We start from the raw sequence: 23,304 nt of genomic DNA, 5'->3' as shown, positions 1-23,304 counted from the left end.
CTTTTCTCCTCAAACACTCATTCATGACTTTTTATTTAATGCGTTTTAACGGCTGTAATCATTGTTAACGTAAAAACAGAAGTGACATCACTGTTGACAACGGAGACGCCTTTCAATAAAGCTTTTCAAAATAAACTGTACATTCATTTAGCAACAACGTTAACCACAAGCCAATGCTAACCGGAAATGTTTTCAGAATAAAACAGTTTTAAGCTTACTGTATGTTTAAACTAAATTACGTCATTAAACATTGATTTTAATTTCTTACAAGAACCATAGAAATCGTTTTCAACGACCATTTCATGCACATCATAAACTTCTGGACTACAGAGACGGATGATGTAGCCTTGATCCTTTGTAATAATCTCACCGTATGATCTATGGAGTTCTTTGAAATTATTCCTACAGACCCAGGGACATGCAATATGAGAGCTATTTCAGATGTTCATTTATAGGCATGACATTCAAAGGGATCCCTGTGTTCCTTTGTTGTAAGGAACTGCTCTTTCTGTAAGATTGGCACAGCATTTTCTGCATTAAGGGAAGAAAAAAGGCACCAAAACGGAAGCACTACCCTAGGGGAAAGAGTGTCGCCCGTGGTTTTGGACGTGCTTTGAACTTGAAGGAGCCCTTTATCAGTGCATAGTGCTGCCGGGGATGTACGGGTATGAGAAGTGCCGTGATAACTCTGCCAAATCAGACATACTGCAGCAGGGTGCTTGGGCAGCAAACACGTAGCAGATGCAGAAATACCGCTGAGCGCACTTAAAGCGATGTGCACGCGGGAGGTCAGGACTGTGTCAGCTAAAGCATGGAGAGATGGGAAAGCAGAGCCGTTTGTCTGCTGACTTCAAGTTCCCCTCCAGTGACCTAGCTGACTTTCTGAATAAATTCAAACAAGCTTCTAGGAAATCATTGGTTTAGAGAGCAAACTGGGAGCGCCAGTGCTTCCCTGCTACTGTCCCATGTGCCACTGCTGCAATGCAATTTCTCAGCTGTACAGGTGGGATTCATTTTGACTGGATAAAGCCTGGGGAAGATCATATTTTCTACAGTAGAGAAGAAGCAGAAGGATGTTGAAACATTAATAAGGTTAGGTAAGTCTGCTCATCCAGTCTGACTTTCACATGTTTATTATTGGTCTGCAGCGTACAGCAAAACAAATAATAACAAAATAATCATTTCTGGTTGTCCTGAAAATATCAACACTTTTTGCTATAGTTCAACATTTCTATGGTCTGAGTCAAAGTCAACTTTAATGTCGATCTTTCAGTTTGTGTGTAGACAGAGAGATCGAAATAACGTTTCCAACAATCCCGAATACAAAAATACAATAATACAAATATACAAATATGTATACAAATATGTATAAAGTATGTATATCATATATACAATCAACAGACACATTTACACATATGTTCACATTAAAGGCCCCATGTCATGCTTTTCCGGTTATTACCCGTCCCCTTGTTGTTATGTAGCTTTTTCTGCATGTAAACGGTCTGCAGTCACAAACCCGGTGCGGGTGCTAGTGGAGCCTCGCATATGGGGGGTGCTGCAGCCCTCTAAGCACCCCCCCTTCCCGCGTCCATTCGCGATGTCTCGCTGTCTCGCAGATCCCACGCAGCAAGCGGGAAATGAACCCAGCTCACACTGTCCGCTCTTCACAGCACCGAGCCGCGCAACGTCCCACCAACACGGCACCCAGACCCCACGCAGCATTCTCATCTGTTTGTCCTTACTGGTGTCATTTTCTGGTTGCTAACGCCATGGTAACACATAATCACTGATGTTCCGCTGTAACAGTGGTAGACTCATCAGAACAGAGTGGGCAAACTGACCAATCAGAGCACAGTGGGCTCACAGGGAGGGGGGGGGGGTTATTCTGGTTTACAGTGGACAAAGCAAATAGACAGTATCGTAACTAAAATGGGAAGGAGCATAGCTGTGACGAGAAAATGTACAAAGTATGTAACACCAACCACTTTGAAATAAGTCATTCAGTCTCTGGTTTTGTCACATCTTGAGTACTGTCCGGTCATATGGTCAGAAATTACAAATAGCTCAAAACAACGCTGCCAGACTAGCTCTCCACTGTTCGAAGCGCACTCATACTGGAGTTATGCATAGAAACCTGTCATTGCTTCCGGTTGAGAAACGTCTGCAATCTCGTGTTATCACTTTTCTAAAATGTTTCCAATTTAGCAAAATACCACTGTATTTTTATGATCAAATAGTTTACACAAGAGACGAGCATGACCATAAGACTAGACAAGCTACATCAGGCCATCTACTGGCACCTAAACCCAGGACACATCTTCTGAAATCTTCTGTGTCTTATAGAGCTATAAAGGAATGGGACTCATTGCCAAACTACCTGGCTGAAATAGAGTCCAGAGCCTCTTTCAAGAAGAGATTGAAGGGCCGTCTACTAATGACCATGTTGTACCCTTGTGAGCTGTGAACCCTAATTTAATTTGATCTCATGCTTTGTACTGGTGGGTGTCTAGTGCACTCATCCTTGGCTGAGATTGATATTGAAAGTGGATGAGATTGTTGATGATGTTAGAAATTGTTGATGATATTGGTGATGTTGTTAATGATGTCAGGAATTATGTCTTGAATTGTGTTGTATTATTGTTGTATTGTTTTAAGTGTCGGACCCCAGGAAGAGTAGCTTTTGTCAAGAACAAAAGCTAATGGGGATCCTTAATAAACATAAACATAAACAAGCCGTGTAGGACAGAGAGTGAATACACATGAAATGTATTCTAGTATACCTCAACAATGGAATTATGATCAGTAGAAATGGCCATGACATGGGACCTTTAAGATAAGTGCACCAGCAAAAGGAAAAACACAATGGCAAAAGTGAAGCAGAATAATATGAGGTTAACAATACATGAATATACCTGATGGCAATGCAGAAACAACTAATTTAATTGAGTTTGAATATACAGTCTATGGTTTTAACTCACTTTGCAGGCAGTTTTACCTACATGCGCATGCTAGATGCAAAATGTAATGGAAAAGTTAAATATATTGAATAAAGCTTGAGAATATGGAAAGACACGTTATAGAATGGAATGAAACTGAGAGTATTGCAGGTCTTGTATACATGCTGTGAAATAGCATTCATTTGTTTTTTTACAAATACAGAAATAGTTATTAAATACCAATATTTAAGTAATTAAATAAAAATACAATACTGTAACAGCAAACAAAAGTATACGTATAGGTATGTACCATACATACTTGGCACATATTTCAACCTTTAACAACATCATTAGATAGTCATTTAATTGTTGTCATCAGATTTCTCATTGACGGTTTATATATTAAGCCACATAGTACCTTTAAAATATGGTATGTTAAAGTAATATAATATATTATAATTGATATAATATACTTTAATATAATATCATATACTTTACAATAATTCAATATAATGTCATATAAAATGCACCTCATATTGTATATATTTTACTTTTACTGTTGATTTATTAGCACTTGGCCACAGGTGGCAGCACCGAGCACATCTTGGCTTTCCACTGCTCTCTTTTGCAAAATTATCTTTTAAATTGACAAACATCATATGTGTAATTCGTGGCACAATTCATAATAATCTTTCTCTCTCCATTGACTTCAATACATAATTTTTCCGAAATAAGGTCCCATGGAGGTACACCGGAAGGGGAGGGATCTTCGCCACTCTATTCACCTGCACTGTGTTGTTGTTAGTTTACCCACCGATACGACTTCTCTTGGAGTATTTGTGCACATAAACTTGCCTTTCTATGGCTTTATGTTTTTAAAGTTCCTTCAAAAATCAACTTTATTACCACCAAATGGCTGAAATGGGATGTACTAAACGATAATGACAGGTAAGTCGGGTCCAGCTGCTAACATTTAACTGTGTACATCCTAATGCATTAGCATATGTTTAATATAATTAGCCTACTGATGCATTAATGTGTTTTTCACAGCTGATAAACGTGGAGTTTATTTTAATCTCTTTCAATGCTGCAGGGTAGCTTGTGAATGTTACTCCAGATTTATTGCAGGGTTAATTATTATATTTCATTTTAATTTCATATCGTGCCTTTTATACATTTACTCAAGTACTGCACTTAAGTACGATTTTGGGATACTTGTACTTTACTTAAAGGTAGGGTAGGTAAGAATGGAGAAACCAGCTCGAGTGCCCTATAATTTGAAAGTACGCAGCTGAAAACAATCTGCCACTTCCTTCAGACTTCCTCACAGAGCCCCTCCTCCAACACTCACGAACGCACACATGACCAATGAGGGCACGAGATAAGTTTGTGCACAAGGCTGACAGGCAGGTAGGCCATCCAGTCATTTACAGCGCTATGGCTTCCACAGATGACATTTTGTAATGTATTTATTGTCAAAGCATTTAATATATTCATTGCTATCGGGATGTTAAGAGCATTCCATGGAATATATAAGTGTTTCTGAAGTGAAATACCCTACCTTTAAGTACGATTTAGGGATACTTGTACTTTACTTATTTACCAAGTTATGCTACTTTTTACTCCACTACATTTAACGAAACTCCTTACAAATGACTTTAAATGTTCACATTATAAGCAAATATACATAAACTAATACATAAACGATGATATACAATGATAGGTTAAGATATCCAGCTGCAGTATATCATGTAATTAAAATTAGCTCCACCTTTGCCAGCAGTGATGAACAACATTAATGCATCAATAATCGAAATGTAGGTATTAAATACATATGATTCTAAATTGGGACATTACACACAATACGTACCTTAATTGTGGTACCTTAAGTATAGTTTGATGCTAATACTTTTGTACAAAGATTGGTCATTGCTAAGATAATCAGGGAAACTGTTAAGCAAGGCTTTAAAGCTGTAGTAAGCAGCTCAGCTACATGTCTTACTGGACTGATCTGGTGTGAATCTGCAAAACTGGCTGACTTTAAAAGCAGAGTGCTTGCAAACCCCCAGCATGCAAGCTCAGCAAAGTGGATAAATAACAGTGTACAAATGGAAAAAGTCGTTTCTCCTTTGACACTTTGCACTTTATAATACAAACATGGAGATATGTTAAAGTGCTGAAAAGTTGCTGCGACAGGAAAGTGATGAATGAAGCTTTACATGTAATTTTAACACTTGATGTGTTTCACACACCGTTGCTAAAATGGCATTTGAGGACACTATTCAGAATAATAGAGGTAGAAAGAAAATTGTCTATCAAGCAGAACATGCTCTGATTTTCAAATAATCTGCACGGGAGGCTCATACACTTTTCCGCTACATCTTTCTATTATATCTGTTTGTTTTGTGGCAGCATAAGAAGAGAAATAAAATAAGCTAATGTGCCCCGGGTGTGACATTGGGTTTTCATAAATGGGTAGCTCGCACTTGAAGGAAGTGACACAGACACAAAATAATATTTGCTGGTTTGATTTAAAGCATGTGTTTTACCATATTGATATCCATGTTATATCCAGTATATCAGAATGATGAAGTATGATGCACTACTCATGTAATGTGACATAATTCAAACAGCAAAGTGAACTTATGCTTGATCATCCGTTCGTACTGCACTCACACTCAGCAGCTGTGCAGTGCAACCAAAGTGCATCACTGGGTGTTTCTCAATGTCGAGGAAAGCTGCTCCAGAGCCACTATTTCAAGCATACTATGTCATCGAGTCCCGCCGAAGGACTCTTCCAATGTCCAGGAGACTTGGAATTCTACCGAGGCCGGCGTACTTCGTTGCGGGAAATTTCGAGGCTGCACATGTGTATCCTCCGCGGTCTTAAAATACCCACAATGCTTTGCGCACGGACCAATTTCCAAAATCTTTGGCGGAAAATGCAAGGCGGGGCCTCTCATATGACGCACACCTGCACACCTGTTAGCCTGTCCCATTCTTCGTTCTCTGAATGAAAGGAAGGATTCTTGCCTCGCTTCTGAAGGAACTGACTCGGAGGGACATGTTCTACCAAGGAAGCCTCCCCGACATTGAGAAACACCCAGAGATTACTATTAAACTAATTAGAACTTAAGAGGTTTAACAGGTGTAGAAACGGGCGGCCTTGCATAACTTCAGCTCTAAAAAGCATCAGGAAATACTTTCAATGTTGAAGCCATAAATATTGAAATACATAATGTCTCCTCTAACTGGTCACCATGTTTATGTTACTAACCTTAGAGGAGTCATAATCATTGAGGGGTTACAAGATGCATATGAGGGTTTGCAACATGATAAACGGGGTGAGGAAGAAGCAAAGAAAAACATTCCCAAACGTAATGTTGTTTTTTAACGAAATAAAAATAATCTTGTGTGTTAGAAATACGGTGAATTTAATAATGTTAGCCTCTTATTGCTGGAATTAGACACTTCTATCTGTTGCTGCACCACACTGTGATTTAGTTAAACAGGTGTGCTTTAAGGATAATAGTAATGATAAGGATTTGTTCAAGTGCAACTAAATAGCAGTAAAGTACAGATATTTGTTCCTAACATTCTAAAATGACGCTTCTTCAGGACTGTTTTTCTTATAGTTGTTTTAGAAGTTATAAGCAATCATGTTGTTGTGAGAAACTTTGCAGACGGCATTACTGTATGTGCAGAACAGATGCCTGAGGAAAGCATCGGCTGCAAAAGGTCGACATATCTTAAAGTGTGCCTTATGTTGTTCTGATTTTTGAAACTATACATTTTTCTCCGTGTTGTTTAGAAGTCATGAACTCTACTGTGGCGCGTACATCTCTGCTGTCTACTGAATAAGCAAAGTGTTCTCAGTGGACCATATTCAGAATGTGTTCAATTATATTTAAGTAAGCTGCCTTTTTAATTACACAGTGGTACATTGGAGAGTTAACAGCAATACATCTGCATTAGCCTAAGCTGACTAGTAATAGTCATGTGGTGGAAAAGTATTTCTGAATTAAGGCTCTTCATGCATAATTCCAGGAAAATGTAGCATATTTTAATTATGTATTGCTATTTTCCAGACTTATAACCGACCAAACATGCATGACAGCTGATAGTAAATTACAATGTGTGCATGTGTTTGCACCCAATGAATGCCCAGTGTGTAGCAGGCAGGGGATAATGTATACATGTAGTAGCTGTAAGTCGAGCTCCACACTTCTGTTGTTGCTCGTCCCGTGACCAATGAAACTGCAGAATGAGACAGATAGGGGGGTACGGACAGCTTGTCCGACTTGTCAAGACATGATGCATTGTGTACACAGTGGGAAATAGGTAGTCTTCATTTGAAAGTCAATACCAAAGCTCAGACGTGCTCCAGGGAATTTAAAACCATGAGCCAAAGTTATGATGACAATCCGTGAGGGCTGGGAGTCCAGTGAACACCTCCAGACTGTTCCTGCCTCCTGTGCTTTTCAGGCAACTAAATACAACTATGTACATACACTTACTCTCACACAACTTGTACATATGCTTATAGCTTACACTAGAGTTGCTGTCTGTTACATTAAAGACCATTTACACTAAGACATCTGACTTCTTCTAAATATATCTGTATTTTGCTTTGAACCTTTTATTAAGAAAACCTTACAAGTTGTACCCTCAGTTTACTTTAAAAAGAGTGAATACAAAAACCTACAAGTGTAACCCAGGGGGATATTAGGTTCTGTGACAGTTGCATCATATCACCTAGAAGTACAAATGTCCAAAACAAGGCTGCATTCACTGTTGGCACATGTGCACTAGACATTATAAATACATATCAGATATTATTTGGAGGTAGTGTTTAGAGAGCAGAGACTTTCATGGGGAGAAAAAGGTTCCAATTTCTGATAGGCTGGGCGAATCGCAAACCACGGCCCGTAAATTTCGGAAAAGTTTTGTTAAATCCAGGCTGAAGACTTTTCTTTTTGTCGCTGCTTTTAATTGAACTGTTCATATCTTAGACTGCACTTTAACTCATATCCATGTATTTTTTCTTTTTATGTTTATTTTATTAGCTTTTCTTTTTAATGACTGATTTTAAATGCCATTTTCTGAATGTCTTTCGTTTTTTGTAAAGCACTTTGAATTGCCTTGTGTTGAAAAGTGCTATATAAATAAACTTGCCTTGCCTAAGCCGCCTGTATTTGCTGGCATTAGCATTATTAGCATTAGCATTAGCCCAGCGCACCAAACGGAGAGAGAATAACTTATGGCAACACAACAAAAAAACATGGGAGCGGTGGAGATGAGGAGGTGTCGGCGTTCTGCCGATTTACTCGGTACTCCGGGGACTTCCGGGTGGCAGTATACTTCGTGAAGTTGTTTGCGGTAAACCAAAAGCAGAAGAAGAAGTGACGTCAGCGGCTTCATTTGCCTAATCCTCCCTCAGGGAACTTATTCCGGTGTGAACGCGATATGCTCTTTAGTTCCGATGAACTAAGTACTGGGAACTAAGTACGGCAAAGTGCTTCGTGTGAAAGCGCCTATTGTGGTTTTGCCTTTGACAAGCCTTTGCTCTTGCTTATTTTTCATCTGTGTAGTTTGTAAATGTTCCAAAAAGCTCTATGAACCGTAATGGTTCATAGAGGTAAAATGAAAAGAAACATTTTAGTCAATGACAAGAATATTAGATAACTAATGGCCACAAAGACTCTTTGTGCAGTCTAATGTGCAACATAAACTATGTCATTGTTCATTGTTTAATCCACAGTAAAGACAGTTGTTGCTCTTGGCTTCTGTTCCCTTTGAATAAAATACAGAAACATATGGTTTGCTGTTTAGGAACTGAAACCAGAGCTCCGAGGAAGATTACAAATGAGTCAGTAGAAGAAGAACTGTAAAGTTGTTTAAGTCGTGACTAATCATGAGTTAACTGCCTGGGAAGCTGTACTGTGTGACACAGTAGAACTTATTACAACTATGCATGTCTCTGTCTCTAACACAGCATCCTGCAAAAGTTAGTCCATTAATAACACATTTAACTCTGGGACGCCGCAAAGAAGTTGATGGATTGCGCTTGCAGATATGGTAATGCCCTGGTGTGGCTCAAAGTGTGTGCTAGCAGAGAAGTGGAGCAGCAGCAGCTGCAGGCTTCCTACCTGGATCCGGAGAGTTTAGAAATGCAGCATGAATATGATCACATTAAAAAGGCAATAAGGAAGAAGTGCAGTTCCCATAGCCCAAAGCCACCGTTATATGTCTGCAGGGGTTTGGCAGACTGTCGATCACTAACAGAGTTTTAACGATTACTTTGTCAGGTTCAAATGTCTTTTGAATTTCTAGGCTCATAATGTAGAAGAAAACTCCCTTATGAAGTCATTTTCAATGCCTCCTGCCCACAACACAGGCAGCAATAAGAGTGAGGGACTGGTCCCCGAGACCTTTCATCTACAAAGGTTAAAGGCTTTTGATCTGAAGGAAGAAAGGCCAAAGACCACGGCTCAAAGCTTCTGTTGCGTTGCATATAAACTGTATATTTGTTTCTTTGTAGATGTTTCCTTTGAAAACAAATGGGTTCTTATTAACTAGTTTGTTTCCCTCAGTTGTGCAAATGTGAGTGTTTTATGTAAATTGAAGACGGCGAGCTGGATGTGTTGGTGGTGGTACAGCAGCTTGGCTCGCAATCGTTTCTATACAGGTTGCCTTTGACAAGGAACGTAGATTTTTAAATGTCAATGTTTCTGAAGGTTAGGAAAAATGTCTGGAAAAAAGACTATTGAATCTGGCAGACGGTTACATGCGTACCCTGCTGTTAATGTGTGCTCCTTTAATTGAAAGTATCATACCATAGGGTGAAAAGACCAAGTTCTTCAGATCTTTTCTAGAAAAACCAAATAAAGACATTGAATTTCATGAGAAGATGTGCAGGGATCTCCAGGCGTCAGGCAGCTCAGGAAGGCAATAGAAATTTCATAAAGTCAAAGGAATAAAGTTTTAATGTTCCCTCTTCGTCTGGCACATCACAGCAAAGTGCTGCTCTGCCGGCATGACCTCCTGACCCTCGAGCATGTGGGCCCACCGAGCTGCCACAACAGCCATTGTTGTCTGACTCTGTGTCACTCCAGAAGAACAAGGAAGCAGGGTCACCATCCTGCTGTCAGTCAATCTTCTGCTGCAGGATGACGAGCAGGCACTGGTGGTTTGACACGGCTTAGAAAGTACAGCTGGGTGTTTGCGCGTGGAAATCAACAAGTCAAGTTGAGTGAAAATTATTTATACAGCTCTTCCAACAAAGGGGGATTTTTGCGACGTGCTGCACAAAGAACTGAAGGCATAAATGCAGATAAAGACGCGGGATAAAAATAAGGGAGGAACAAACGCTTTCCAGATCGTGACATTAAGCTTGTGCGCATGTGTTTGTGTATTGTCAGTGTGTGTTCAAACCCTGCATTAGGCAATATGAAAGCACTGACTAAAGCATATCCTCCATATGTGTACTGCATGTATATTACACATGTGTTCTCTGTGTATCTCTTGCTGTTTGTGGGACACAGAACATTCACTGGGCATGTTTTTCCCCCACAAACACAGAGTTGTTTAATTCATGTTGTGCAAAGGTCAAACTTTTTTTTTCACAGCGCAATGAATTATTTAAAATGCACATTAGGGGTGAAGAGTGAGTATTCTCTCTCCCTTTTAGATACATATATTTGGGCTACATCTCCGTGAGGTTGTGAGGAAACAGGTTAAGATGTAATCTCACCGCTACATCACAGTTGATGACTTAGACACTCAGACTAATTAATCCAAAGCCCTCACTCGAATTGCATTAATATATTGGCTCTGTATCTTCGTTATCTTGATTTTTTTTTTCATGACATCTTCTTCCCGTTAATTGATTCAAAAGGAGATCCTAATCTTCTCTGAACCAGCAACAGTTTCGTGTTTCCCATTGTCTGCACTAATTGGCCGACTTGATTCGTTATCTGTGCCAACAGGTGTTGACCCTCCAGGGTTTCGGAGAAGAGCACTCACCTTTCCCGTTTGTTTTGTTGACAGGAAAGGCCCAATGAAGACGGCAGGATGGTGGTCGGCGGCAATTTTATTGTTGGGGCTCGCTGTGCTCGGCGCAGACGGGAGACCCAACAAGGAGGAATTCAGGTCGCCGCTCTATCGACCAGTCGTGAGATTCCGACACAAGGTATTGATCGCCGCCTTTTTTTATTTGCTCTCCGTAACAAGAGGACTTTGTGCTTTTACCAACTATGAAACTAATTACCGTGGGGCTTTCTCCATCCATCAGATGACTCCCCCGAGTTTGTTGTTTTACTGCCCACTGAAAAATACTCCATGAATCATTAACCTTCCTCTGTGTCAGGGGACTGTCTTTTGAAAGACAACATCGGATTTATACGAGCCACAGCTGGGCAGAACCCTGAATGATGTGAGGATGTTTGTATGTAACATGTAATGTATGTCATTTAAGCTGAATGTTGGAAGTACAAGATGAAGTTTAACACTTATTGGGTCTGCGACAAAGGGTAGGCCCCAAAATATAAATCTGCTGCTCTTATCAAGCTTTTTTCCCTCTAACGAGTCTGTTTTTTTCTGAATCGGTACCAGAACACCAGAGTGAGAGAGATGGATCAATTAGAGCTGGACTGGGCTATACATTTACTGTTTTGGCAGCCCAAGACTTGAGGAAAGCAAAGTGTTTTGTCAAGAGGCATTGGTTGGATTGTCCTCCTTCAGTACACATTTCCCATAAGCCCCCTGTGCAACTCTGCACACCAGTAAACACTTTTCCTCTTTACCCAATCCAAGACAAAATGTAGCAGCGACAATAAAGAAGATGTGTTGCGTTTGCTTTTACTTCAAGGCTGTCTACTAACTTTTGAATTTCAGATTTGTTCTAGTCACGTCTGCACTAGAATGAAAGGCAGTGGTACTTTAAAGGGGACCTATCATGCAAAATGCACTTTTTGATGTCTTTTATACATAAATATGTGTCCCCGGTGTGTCGGGGAACTCACGCAGCATCAGAAAATAAAACCCTCTCCCTTTCCGTTCGCAAATCTCTAAAAACAGGGCTATAACGGAGCTGATCCAGATTTGTGTCCGATATGATGTAATATCTGAAATGTGGACCCACGGCCCAATCAGAAACGTTGCTGTCAGAAACAATGCCCGACTGTTTTGGACGTAATATGGTCGGTGTTTACATTAGCATCGCTAACACTCAGAGCTAACCTGTACTGGAGAGCATGTGTGTGAAGAAGCAGGAAGTAAAAAGGAACTCACCTTGTGGCATAACCAGCAAGAGAGAAAGACTTTGAGCTCCAGACTGTTTCAGATCCTTGATAATCCATGATATGGCGTTTCATCACGGCAGCATTTAGTTTAGACGGTAGCTGCCGGCCCCTCCTTTTTTTTTTTATAAAGCTTTATACCCCAAATCAGCACTTTATACCCCAAAACAGGAAGTGAAATAGAGGGATACGAGGCATGGCTGGAATGGGTGATCTGTTTGGTATTTTGAGCAAAACACTTCATAGCCATGTTTTTTATATATTTTTATATCTGAGACCGATATCTATTGCCTAAAAATAGCATGATAGGTGACCTTTAAGGGAGGGTGATTTGAGAGATGGTGAGAAGGAGGTGGAGATGGAGAGTGATGCAGAGGAAAACAGATGGGAGGAATGTCATTGGACCGTATCCGAGATGAGCGGGGGGCCGGGAGTGATGCAAAGCTGTCAAATCCACAAAATGGTCAACCGCGTTCTGACCTTTTGAACACGATTTATTCAGAGAGTTGGTTCTTAACACTCAGACTGCAGCTATCCGCTATGCAAGAGTTCTGCTTCTTTCAAATAGAGCTAGTCTGGAAAATAGTGTTTAGGGAGTAAAGAGATTTAAACTTCAATACCCAAGCATCCTGTAATATGATCTCCGTAAACTGCGGAGATAGCACATCTGTCAGAGTGGGATGCTTTGTACTAAAGGGAAGGGGGAGGCAGACCATCCAAAGACCGCCTCTGCCTGGACAGTGTTGGATTTCTTAAAGGACCAGATCACTGTTTTGTTTATTTAACCTTATCTCTATGTACAGCGTGGTGTTGTACCTTGCTTTTGTTATCACTTAGTACATCTACAGATCCTACATACCCTGGGCTTAGCAGAAGTAGAACAAGAGTCAGAATTTGTGTTAAAACATCCTTCCATAATTCCTTCAGTGTTTCCCACAGATCTGAAATATACTTGGGCAGGTGGTGGCAACAACATGTTTATTTATTGACTTTTCATTCCTGTTTAATCATTTTGCGCAAAGATGGCACTGTTTGTCAGAGCACTTCATCCTTCTGGGATTTCATGAAGAACAGCTCCAACGCCTGTGTGTATGGGAACACCTCTGGTCCATTAACTGCCAGTGTTTCCCACAGATCTGTTTCCCACATCTCTGAAGTATACTTGGTGGGGTGGTAGTGGGGGGGGTAGTGGGGAGGTGACGTGCAACAACATTAACCTTTCTGTTGGTCGCTTGTTAGCAGACCCTTCACGCGATGGCAGAGCGAACAGGTACAGGCAGGGCCCATAATGATAGCCCTATAGTTTAATACTACCCACACATGAACATATGGAAATGGGTTACTATTTAAAAAAATAAATGTATTTATAAATGTATTTAGGAACCTATCCATGTGATTTTTAGTGGGGGTCGACCTCAAATCCTCTAGGGGGTCCAGGGGCATGCCCCCCCGGTAAGATTTTATTTTTTATTTTGGAGTTAAATGCATCAATCTGTCCTTTTTGAGGGGAAAATAAAGATACTAGATCTATGGAAACACCTATATTAAACAGAACTGTATACATTTCAATAATCATAAAATCATGGCCATAACCAATAACATACCATTTCCAATATGAAAAAAACACTGAAACTTGTTTATAAATTTATTTTTGGTTCATTTATAGTTGTGAGTGTGTCTGTGCTCCTGAATCAGCCTCTCCTGTCTCCCCCCTCTCCCCCCTGCTCCTCTTTGAGGCAGCAGCAAAGACTAGTTTTCTCTCAACAAGTTTTAAAAGTGTATCTTACCTTTTTTCACCCAGTTAACTTTTTATTTATTTATTCATGCATATTTTACTAATCATATTACATTTCATTTAGCTGACGCTTTTATCCAAAGCGACTTATAATGACCGATTACAGGGACATTCCCCCTGGAGTAACTAAGGGCTAAGTGCCTTACTCAAGGGCACACTAGTGGTGGTGTTCCAGGCGGGATTTGAACTCACAGCCTTCCGATCTTCAGCCCACCTCAATATCCATTAGACCAATCACTACCCTCTCAAATGGAAATATGTGTTTACATAAATGGTGACCACACCGTTTGAGACCCACTGAGAACTTAAACTAAGTTAACTATCTAAACACTCAGAGAGTCCTTTACCTCACCTGAGCTGAGCTTATCCCGAGCTTGAATGACACACAGAGACCAATCAAGGGCTTTGATTTATGATCTGTATGACAGTGGCCATGTCGGCAGGCCACATCATGTGGACAGCCAGTCACCCTGTGTGAGGCAGGCCACTTAACAGGCCAGAAGGAGGCGAGATCAGAGCAAGAGAGCAAGGGATCATTGTCCACAAGTTAATCGATCGCAGATGGAGTCGTGGTCACGTACGAATAAAAAAAAAACCTAAATGGGTCGCGAAATATACTTGGGCGGCCGTTAATATACCTGGGCGGCCCGCCCAAGTATAGTCTATGTGTGGGAAACCCTGTCCGTTCCTTTCAGTAGTTCACACATTTTGGAAAACCATTTCTCAGAGCTTATCTCAGAGTTAGTTTAATAGACATGGAGACACTCATCTTAGTTAGCTCTCCTGTGTTGACTTCAACATGTGCATTTCCCCCCCCCATAACACTTTCTGGCTTCTGCTTTAAAGTGGACCTATCATGCTATATTTGAAAAATATATTGTAGGGCCATATCTATACAAAACATGTCTGTGAAGTTTTATTTTCAAAATACCAAACAGATCACCCATTGTAGCCATGCCTCATACTGCTCAACCCCCTCTTTTGCAGCCCTGTTAGAGAAACGTGGATCTTGGGTCCTTTACAAAAAGAAAAGAAGAGGAGGCGGCGCTAATGCCTGATCAGAATTCTACCGGAGATAAAGTTAAATTCGGTTGTGATAAAACGCCATCCTGTTTAAACCACGTCAAGGATTATTTCTGAAATAGTATGGAGCTCAAATGCTTTTTCTCTTCCAGGTTTATCATAAGGTGAGTTCTTTTTTTATTTCCTGCTTTTTAAACACGTGCTCTACACAGTACAGGTTAGCTCTGAGTGTTAGCGAGGCTTGCTAATGTAAACAAAGACGAGATTACGTCCAAAACACGTCAGGCATTGTTTCTGATAGCAACTTTCTGTGGGTCCGCCGACGTCACAGCGGATGGACACGTCACAGTGGATGGACACGTCACAGCGGATGGAAATCTGTATCCGCTCGTTGTACACCCGTTTTTTAAAAGATTTGGGTACGGAGGAAAATAGAGAGGGTTTTATTTTCTGACACTGCATGAGTTCCCGACACACCGGGGACAGATATTTATGTATACAAGACATCACAAAGTGCATTATGCATGATAGGTCCCCTTTAATCTTTCTCCCCCCAACACTATCCCTGCTTTCACATTATTCTCTGTTGTACTGCGCTAAGAGTGCACTTGTGTCCTTTTTGTTGCAATGTCGTGTCATTTGAATAAAGCTATACTCTATTTAAGTAGCTTTAGTTCGACCAAAGGCACATTTAGAAGGAGGTGTTAATACTGCTGTACCTTCTTCCAATATATCATGTAACTCTTGTTGAAACTAACTAGATTTGACTTTCTTTTCATTGGCCTGGTTTGGAAGCAAAGTGACTTTAATAATTAAAGTAATGTATGTCCACATTTAGCGGGGATTTGACAAGAGCTACAAAAGTGATGTATTTGCTTTTCCACTCTAATGAAAGTAATGTGCCAGGCGCTGTAATTACATGGCAGAGGAATGTCGTTAACGCATCTGCATACTATTACAATTCATCCTGAGAGAGGACAGAGGTAAACTCCGCTCATCTCGCCGCCTGTCCAGAAACACTGTGGAAATTAAAAACCCTTTGTTGAAAAATTGCCACATTGCAAGCCATTTCTCCAAAATAAGCCTTTATTTTTGCCTCGAGGATTCTCATTTCTTTATTTTGATCTACATTTCAGAGACGCAGTTGTTTCAAAATGAGATATCCAAAGATTGTAGAAGAGCAATAACAAGTTTTAAATTATGGCTTACGGCTCAGAAATAAAATGATGTTGGTACTCACAATCTCAAGTTACAAACAAACAACAATTAAAGCTTCTTTGAAATTAAATGTGTATCAAAAACTCGACAAAATAGTTCAGAACAATAATACTTCTTCTATTCGATACATTTCCTTATCTGCACATAAGTGCTGAATGTCCTTTACGCTCAGCACCTACAGCTGTGATACAGTTTATGCTACAGTATGCGCTCTCCTTTGCTTTGAAGGACAGTGTTTGACAAGGGTAACAGGATCATCAGATACGACCTTTTATAGGCTTTCCTCACAAAGACTTAAATCACCAGGAGGCATTCGGCCATAAACAGCTGGTCACATGCTCTTCCCATAATTCCCATGGTATTGTTTCAGAAATTCAGTGTGAAATCCTCCACATGGGGTCAAGAATAGGACGCAGTTCCCAGCCACCATAATCCAGTTTTGATCATGTTTCATCATAACGGGAATGTAGATTATATTTTACACGGTCTTATTTGTCTGAAGCTCAAATGTGTGGAATAGTGGCAAGGCTTTCTCCACACGAAGGACGAAAGCAATTTCTGAGAATCTGTCGCCCTGACATCAAGCTGTTATGTCAGGTCAAACAAAATGGAGGCAAGGACAACTGTGTGAAAAGCCCCATCCATCCAGCACCGGCTTGGCCACATGGCAAATCTAGATTAACAGGGGATAAGCAGAGAGAAAGAGAGAGAGAGAGAATGAGTGGGAGGGGGTAGGGCAAATGAGATTGAGATAAAGAGACAGGGTTCCAATTGGAGAAATAGCAGGAATAAATCATACAATTCAACATGGCTCGATGTACAGTAGCTTAAGTTAAATCTGCAAAGACAATGTGTTCCTCACATGTGACTTCTGTCAGTATTATAATCACCCTCCTCCTCAGCTGGTCAGCTTTACCCCCAACCCTTGTCACTCATTTTGATGAGCTGTCGACTTTCAAATGGCAGCCAGCCTGAGGCCGAGGTAACCAGCTTCCGTAAAGTCTCCACAGGGGCAGAGGAAGCTGACTCTGTATGGAGCCAATCTGATACCACAATAACAAGATGTCCATGCAGCTGTTAAACCTGGTGTGTTTTTCACAGGTCTGTTCAGCTGTGTGCATGTTCATTGGCTGGTGACTTTGTGTAGGTAATGCCAACAAAGAGGTTAAGTTTTTGTGTATCTGGTTGTCAGCAGGATGTTGTACAAACTACTGATTTCAATGAAACTTGGTAGAATAGCATGGGGACCAATAATATTTTAGATCGAATATGAGTCACAGGCGGATACAGAAAGGATTTTTCACGCTTGTTAACAATGTGAGATGTCTGAGTGCCCTCCTAGTTGTTATTGATATGATAAAATACTGTCAAAGATAAGGTCTGCACTGGTGTAGGATGGTTTCCACTGGAGAAGAAGGTGGATGGGTCGAAACTCCAATTGGATAGAGGATGATAAAGGGCAGACAAAAGAAAGGGAGAGGGTGTCTGCAGATTGGTCTTTTTTTCCGATAGATGCAATGTTTTGACTTCCTCTGTATAACCACAGGAAGCCACACATCTTTTCTGATAAGGCACTTAACCTGTCACTGCAGTACGGCCTCGATAGGCTAACTGTCTTAACAAAACCACATACCTGGCCAGATCTCATAAAATAAACACACAGCAACAAGAAACTCAATCATTAATTGATAATAAGTGCTCCTTCTTTTGCCAAGCGATGTTGTTCTTCAGCCACATAGCTAACTGGTTGCCAAGCAAAACATGGACGCTGTGGAGCTAACATGATTACATCATATTAGCACTTTTCATGCTGGTTCAACGTTTGTTGTATCTGGACAGGTGCAGGCTCTCTGTTATTTATAATAGGAGAAAAGAAAAAGGCAGTTAATATAACAATATATATTTATATATTATATACCATCGGCAACTATACAGTAAGTAACTACAACTCCAACAAAGCAAAGTGAGACAGTAGTTCCCTGCTTCTCAAATATGAACCACTGTTTTTTCCCTCACCTATTTCAGTTTCTCACTTTGTTTTGTAAATGTAAATGACAGTTGTAGGGGCATAACACAAATGATGTCAATTGTTAGACGCTTTTACCCAAAGCGACTTACATACACTCAATGCTGTGGGCGATCCCCACTATCTGTTCACCTTTTAAAAATGCAGACTTGAATAACGGCATAGCTTCTGAAATATAAGTTTGAAATCAAATTGCGAATCTAATCATACACATTTGATTTGGTGAATGTGAAAAAAATCCTATATAAAAGACACATTCACACCTTGCTGAGTTGGAGTTGTACATTCTACTCTTCTGTCACACAGGTATGAAGCCATTTGCAGTCATACGTTTCAAATTGAAGTGTACTTGGAAGTTGAGGGTGTGGAGGAGTGAGGGATGTGAGAACTGAAGCAGGCGAAGGAGAGGAAAAGGCGGAGATAAAGCCAGAGAGAGAGAGAGAAGCCAGAGGAGAATGTGGGCGGTCAGCCAGCTAGCTGTGACAGGTGCAGATGAACCGCGGGTTGTACAGCTGGGTGCCTCCTCGTCCCCAGAGTCTCCGGGCAGCAGAGACAGGCCCGCCAGCTGCCCTGGGGAAATCATTATCTTCAAACAAATGAAGTGTGAACACTCTCTGCCATATGCAAATAAGCACCATTTGATATCTTCTCTACCTGTACTGTTCTAAATGTCAAACCCTTCCGGAGGGCGGGGGGATTCGAAGAATGTCACACAGCCACGGGTGTTGTGGTTTTCTTTTAATTGTGCCTACTGGGTGGTTGGTCAACAGTGTTTTGTTTAATATCAAGAAAGATGATGTTTGTTTACTAGATCATGGTTTTCATCGATTTATTTTTGACTTTGTATCAACCTACTTTTAAATTAAAACACATAGTATAGCATGGCTTCACACATAGTTGTGACCATTACTTTGTGTATTCCAAATATATATAATGACCAACATCGTTTACTTTTAGTGCTGGCACAAACAGTTGATACATTGACGTATTGATTGACTGAAATTAATTACTGCAATCTATTTACTGTTAGTAAATGTATTATATTTGGACTGTTGATCAGAAGAAATGGCTCTTTGACCATCTTTCAACATTTTATAGTTTGATCAATTGTATAGCTGATAGCTTTGTTCAATGACCCAATCTAATTTTGATTCGAAAGTAATGTTGTTATACTATTCTCAAACATCATCTTAACAGACTCAGTACAGTATACAACATGGATAAGCAGGACGATATGGAGAACATGGTACAGACAGTATCACTGACAAGTATACACAATATAACAAGCGAAGAAGAAAAAGGCGATTTAAATTAGTCTTGCAGTCAAGATTACATTTTAATGGATGAGATCTCTTGTGTGTAAAAATCCATACAATACTCTAAATGCATTGCATACTAACCTTTGTCAAATCAAGCTTATCGTATTGAGATAAATATTCAGTATTCACATTTTCTGTTCAGACCCAGGGATTGGGTAATCAGCTATTTTCAGTAGGCACGCAGGGACCGCTGTTCATATTGACTGTAGACCTGTTGCATAATGCATCCACTTCATAACGGCATCTTGCTCCAAGTAGTCAGAATTTTCTGAACGAGAAGCATGAGTGATGCAGATTTCACTGTAGAGAAATCAAATATTAATGCCTCTTCCACGGTTCTGTGGGCAGCAGCTTCTCAGAATAGTCGTCCTGATAACAGCGCTTTTCACCACCGTAATCACTATGCATGCTCTAAATGCAGTTGATTTTAATAGCGCTCCTTCTCAAAGGGTCAAGGCTATTTGCTCTTCTTTAGAAGTCTCTATACTATGAAATATATTTTTTACGAGTCAACTATTTCTTTCTTTTCTTAAATAAAGATCAGTGATGTTTTGGGAAATGTTGAACTGCAAATATGATCAAATGGTGCAAGATACTTTGAAAGCCATATATGGACATCCACTCAAAAGCAGCAATACTGTTGGAGATCCTAACACTGCGAGTGCGATAACATGTAACTTTTAATTTGTGTTAGAGAAAAGATTGTTAAGAAATTATTAAATATCCCTGAATATATATATATATATATATATAAATACTACATATACTGCCTTCAGCTGATCATTAAATTAAATCCTGTATGTATGAATCAGTATACATCTTAATGTTGAAATATTTATACAAAAGATTTTGTTATTTTAATCATGTTATGCTGTTTTTCTGCTTCTTTTAAATTGTGTATGCATTATGTAAAGCCGGTTTGTGTATGACATGTGCTCTACACAGACCTTAATCCATAAAATAAGAAAGAGGTGCTGTGACAATGGGAAAGGTTTATCATTGTGTATGTAAGTGATGCAAATACCACCTAATATAACCTAACGTTAATCTCCGATGTATGCGTGCATAAACTGCCATTTAAACAGACAACACTACAATGTGTCGGACAAGTGTTTACATTCAGAGTGAGATCTGAACGTCATGACGGCACAGACACGATCTCACTTGAACACTGAGCTGTTGATTACAATTTCTACGGTACAGCACCAAGGTTGTCCCCCTGATTTAAATGAAAGCATGTTGATGCTGTCATCCTGTGATTTTTTAATACCTGTTAACTCTTGTCCTTTTTTCTTTTTGTGCTTCTTGTTCCTGCAGGATGGGATCCCTGAGAGCTTGAGGATGAAGGGTGAGTTTCCATTTCTCATTTCTTGCTCTTCTTTCTTCTCCGATGACATGCAATATACCCAGCATGCATTGTACACAATAGAGGCTGGGTGTAGGGTTGGTGTCTGATGGAGGCCACAGTATGGCTTAACCTGTTGAGCCCGAGCCTGTTTCTCAAGCCTCTCGAAAATGACATTCCCAGAACAATTGACTATATCTTCACTTCTAAAAGGGGTACATTAATACTCTTTTTTCTCAAAGCAATGATAAACCTGTGAGTTGGATGTAGAAAAGTCAGAATCAATAGAATTTTTTTTATTTTAAAGTAAATTCAGATTGAACATAGTAAAAAAATGTTAATTATTTTGTCCGTCCAAAAAAACAAAACATTACTTATACAGTAGTGAAAACCACCCTTGAATGATGGGATAGTAGACAAAAAGCTTTAGGAATCCAAACTATAACATATAATAAGTACCCTGTATCAAAATTGATGCAAAACAAGTGACATTTGACCTTTTTAGAGAGGTTCAGCCAAAACACTTCTGGGGTCATTTGGGTGGATTTTCCATATCTCTGGAACCCATCGGTCGATTTTGATGATTGACACCTGTTTTGAACCGTTAGAGCCAATGGAATCGAGGGGAAGTTCCTAAATTAATCTAAACATTACCCATTGGTGAATGAGTGATGCGTAGCCAGAATGCCCCGGAACCGGAAGCTATACACTCTAGTAGCTATCGTAGCAGCTAATATGAAATCTCCGTTATTGACATACAAATGGAATGATGGATTATCAGTAATCATTTCAAAGTGACACAGACACATTGGATTAACACATCTGCTGTAGGATCCTTTGGACTGCCCTTGATGTAAAGGATTTCATTTTTGTATATCAGAAAACAGCTCATACAGAGCACCTTTAACTAAAATCTCCACTCTAGGAAATCCATTTGGAGCACAGCACTGTATCTTCTTCCCCCTCTGCCTCAATGTGAAGATCTCACAAGATAATCACATTTTGAAACACAGTCAACCAACCCTGCTCCGGGGCAAACATTTCCTATGGTGATTTATGCTGGTTTTCACTTACTAGGTTCTTCTAAATGCATAAAACAAGCATACATGTAGTTTCCCACAGTGACAATTACCAGCCACTGACGCGTGATATTTGTTGAGACATTGTTTAATGCCAGAGTCATGTGTTGTACTGCAACATGTATGAGTAGTGAACAACTTATTGGACAGATTTAGGAAAACAACCCGAGTGTTTTGGTCACTAAACACGTCAGCACAAAAATCATAAAATGTCTACGACTTAAATATGGGTAGTTGTCTAACGGGCCTCAAAACAAGTCGAAGAGAGCGAGTAAGGATGGGATCAGAGATAAACAATGTTTTTTAAATTAAGCTCAAGGATATACTGTACACAATGTACCTTTGTATCAGTTTAGCAGCAGTGTAGTGGCAACAATACATTCACATTTGATGAGAATGGAGTTTTGTGCTTTAGTCGTGTAAAGTACAGCAAACATTTTTGAATTAGTGTTTTGGTTTAGCTTTGTAAATGCAAACCAGTAACTCATCATCATTAATACAACGTTGTTTTTCTTCATCTGCGTATACATACAATCTCCCCTCTAAAAGCTATGTAAAGTCTGTAGTGGAATTAAGTGTGTGGATGTACCGATTTACTTTATTCAAAAGGTTACACTTTATACCAAAGAGAGGAATTGCAGTTTAATTCTCCGCTCCAAACAAAAACAATTTGTGCAGTGAAGATACCATCAGAAACTCCTACTTAACTTTATACAATTTTGCTACGAAGGAAACGTTAATTCGCTAAATACTAATAGTTCTGTCGATTTCTGTTTTTTGTACAAGATTAAACTGGTGCAATAAAAACCGTCAGAAACAGCATTATCATTATGACACATTCTGTAAAATGAAGGAATAGCCTACATCAACCACCATTATCTATTGTCATTTAAAACAGTTACTTTAAGAATAATCAAAAAATGGATTAACCTATAGTGAAGATAACAGTAGCAGGTGTAGTTGGCACTATAATCCCAACCAGCCTCATGTTCCCGCAGGGTCGGCTCTAGAACAAATCAAATGGGGGGGCAATAATTTACAAAGGGGGGGGGGGGCACACACTGCCGTCAACAACCAACACACAAACACCAACGCAACTTCAAAAAACATGCTGTGAAGTCTATTGTCTTTCACACACATTGCAGGGTGTAGTGCTATTGTATAGCGCACCTATGACCTGTGCATACATGCACGGTTGTGGAACGACCACCAACACAGAAACATATGGACATAGGCCACCATATAAAAAGTGTGCATTGAAATG

At 39.9% G+C, this 23,304-nt stretch overlaps 1 protein-coding gene across 1 annotated transcript in view; it reads left to right on the top strand.

Annotated features, from left to right (window-relative positions):
• fstl5 (follistatin-like 5) overlaps positions 1 to 23,304 on the top strand; it is a 191,333-nt gene that overhangs the window by 18,005 nt on the left and 150,024 nt on the right. The window contains exons 2-3 of the mRNA XM_034092166.2: positions 10,986 to 11,127; positions 20,934 to 20,964. Of these exons, the coding sequence (XP_033948057.1) occupies positions 10,986 to 11,127; positions 20,934 to 20,964 (173 nt within the window). The remainder of the gene's footprint in view (positions 1 to 10,985; positions 11,128 to 20,933; positions 20,965 to 23,304) is intronic.

The sequence above is a fragment of the Pseudochaenichthys georgianus genome, chromosome 10 (assembly GCF_902827115.2).
Source record: "Pseudochaenichthys georgianus chromosome 10, fPseGeo1.2, whole genome shotgun sequence".
NCBI classification, from domain to species: domain Eukaryota; kingdom Metazoa; phylum Chordata; class Actinopteri; order Perciformes; family Channichthyidae; genus Pseudochaenichthys; species Pseudochaenichthys georgianus.
The sequence above is the reverse complement of the archived record's forward strand: the minus strand, read 5'-3'. Positions and strand labels throughout refer to the sequence as shown.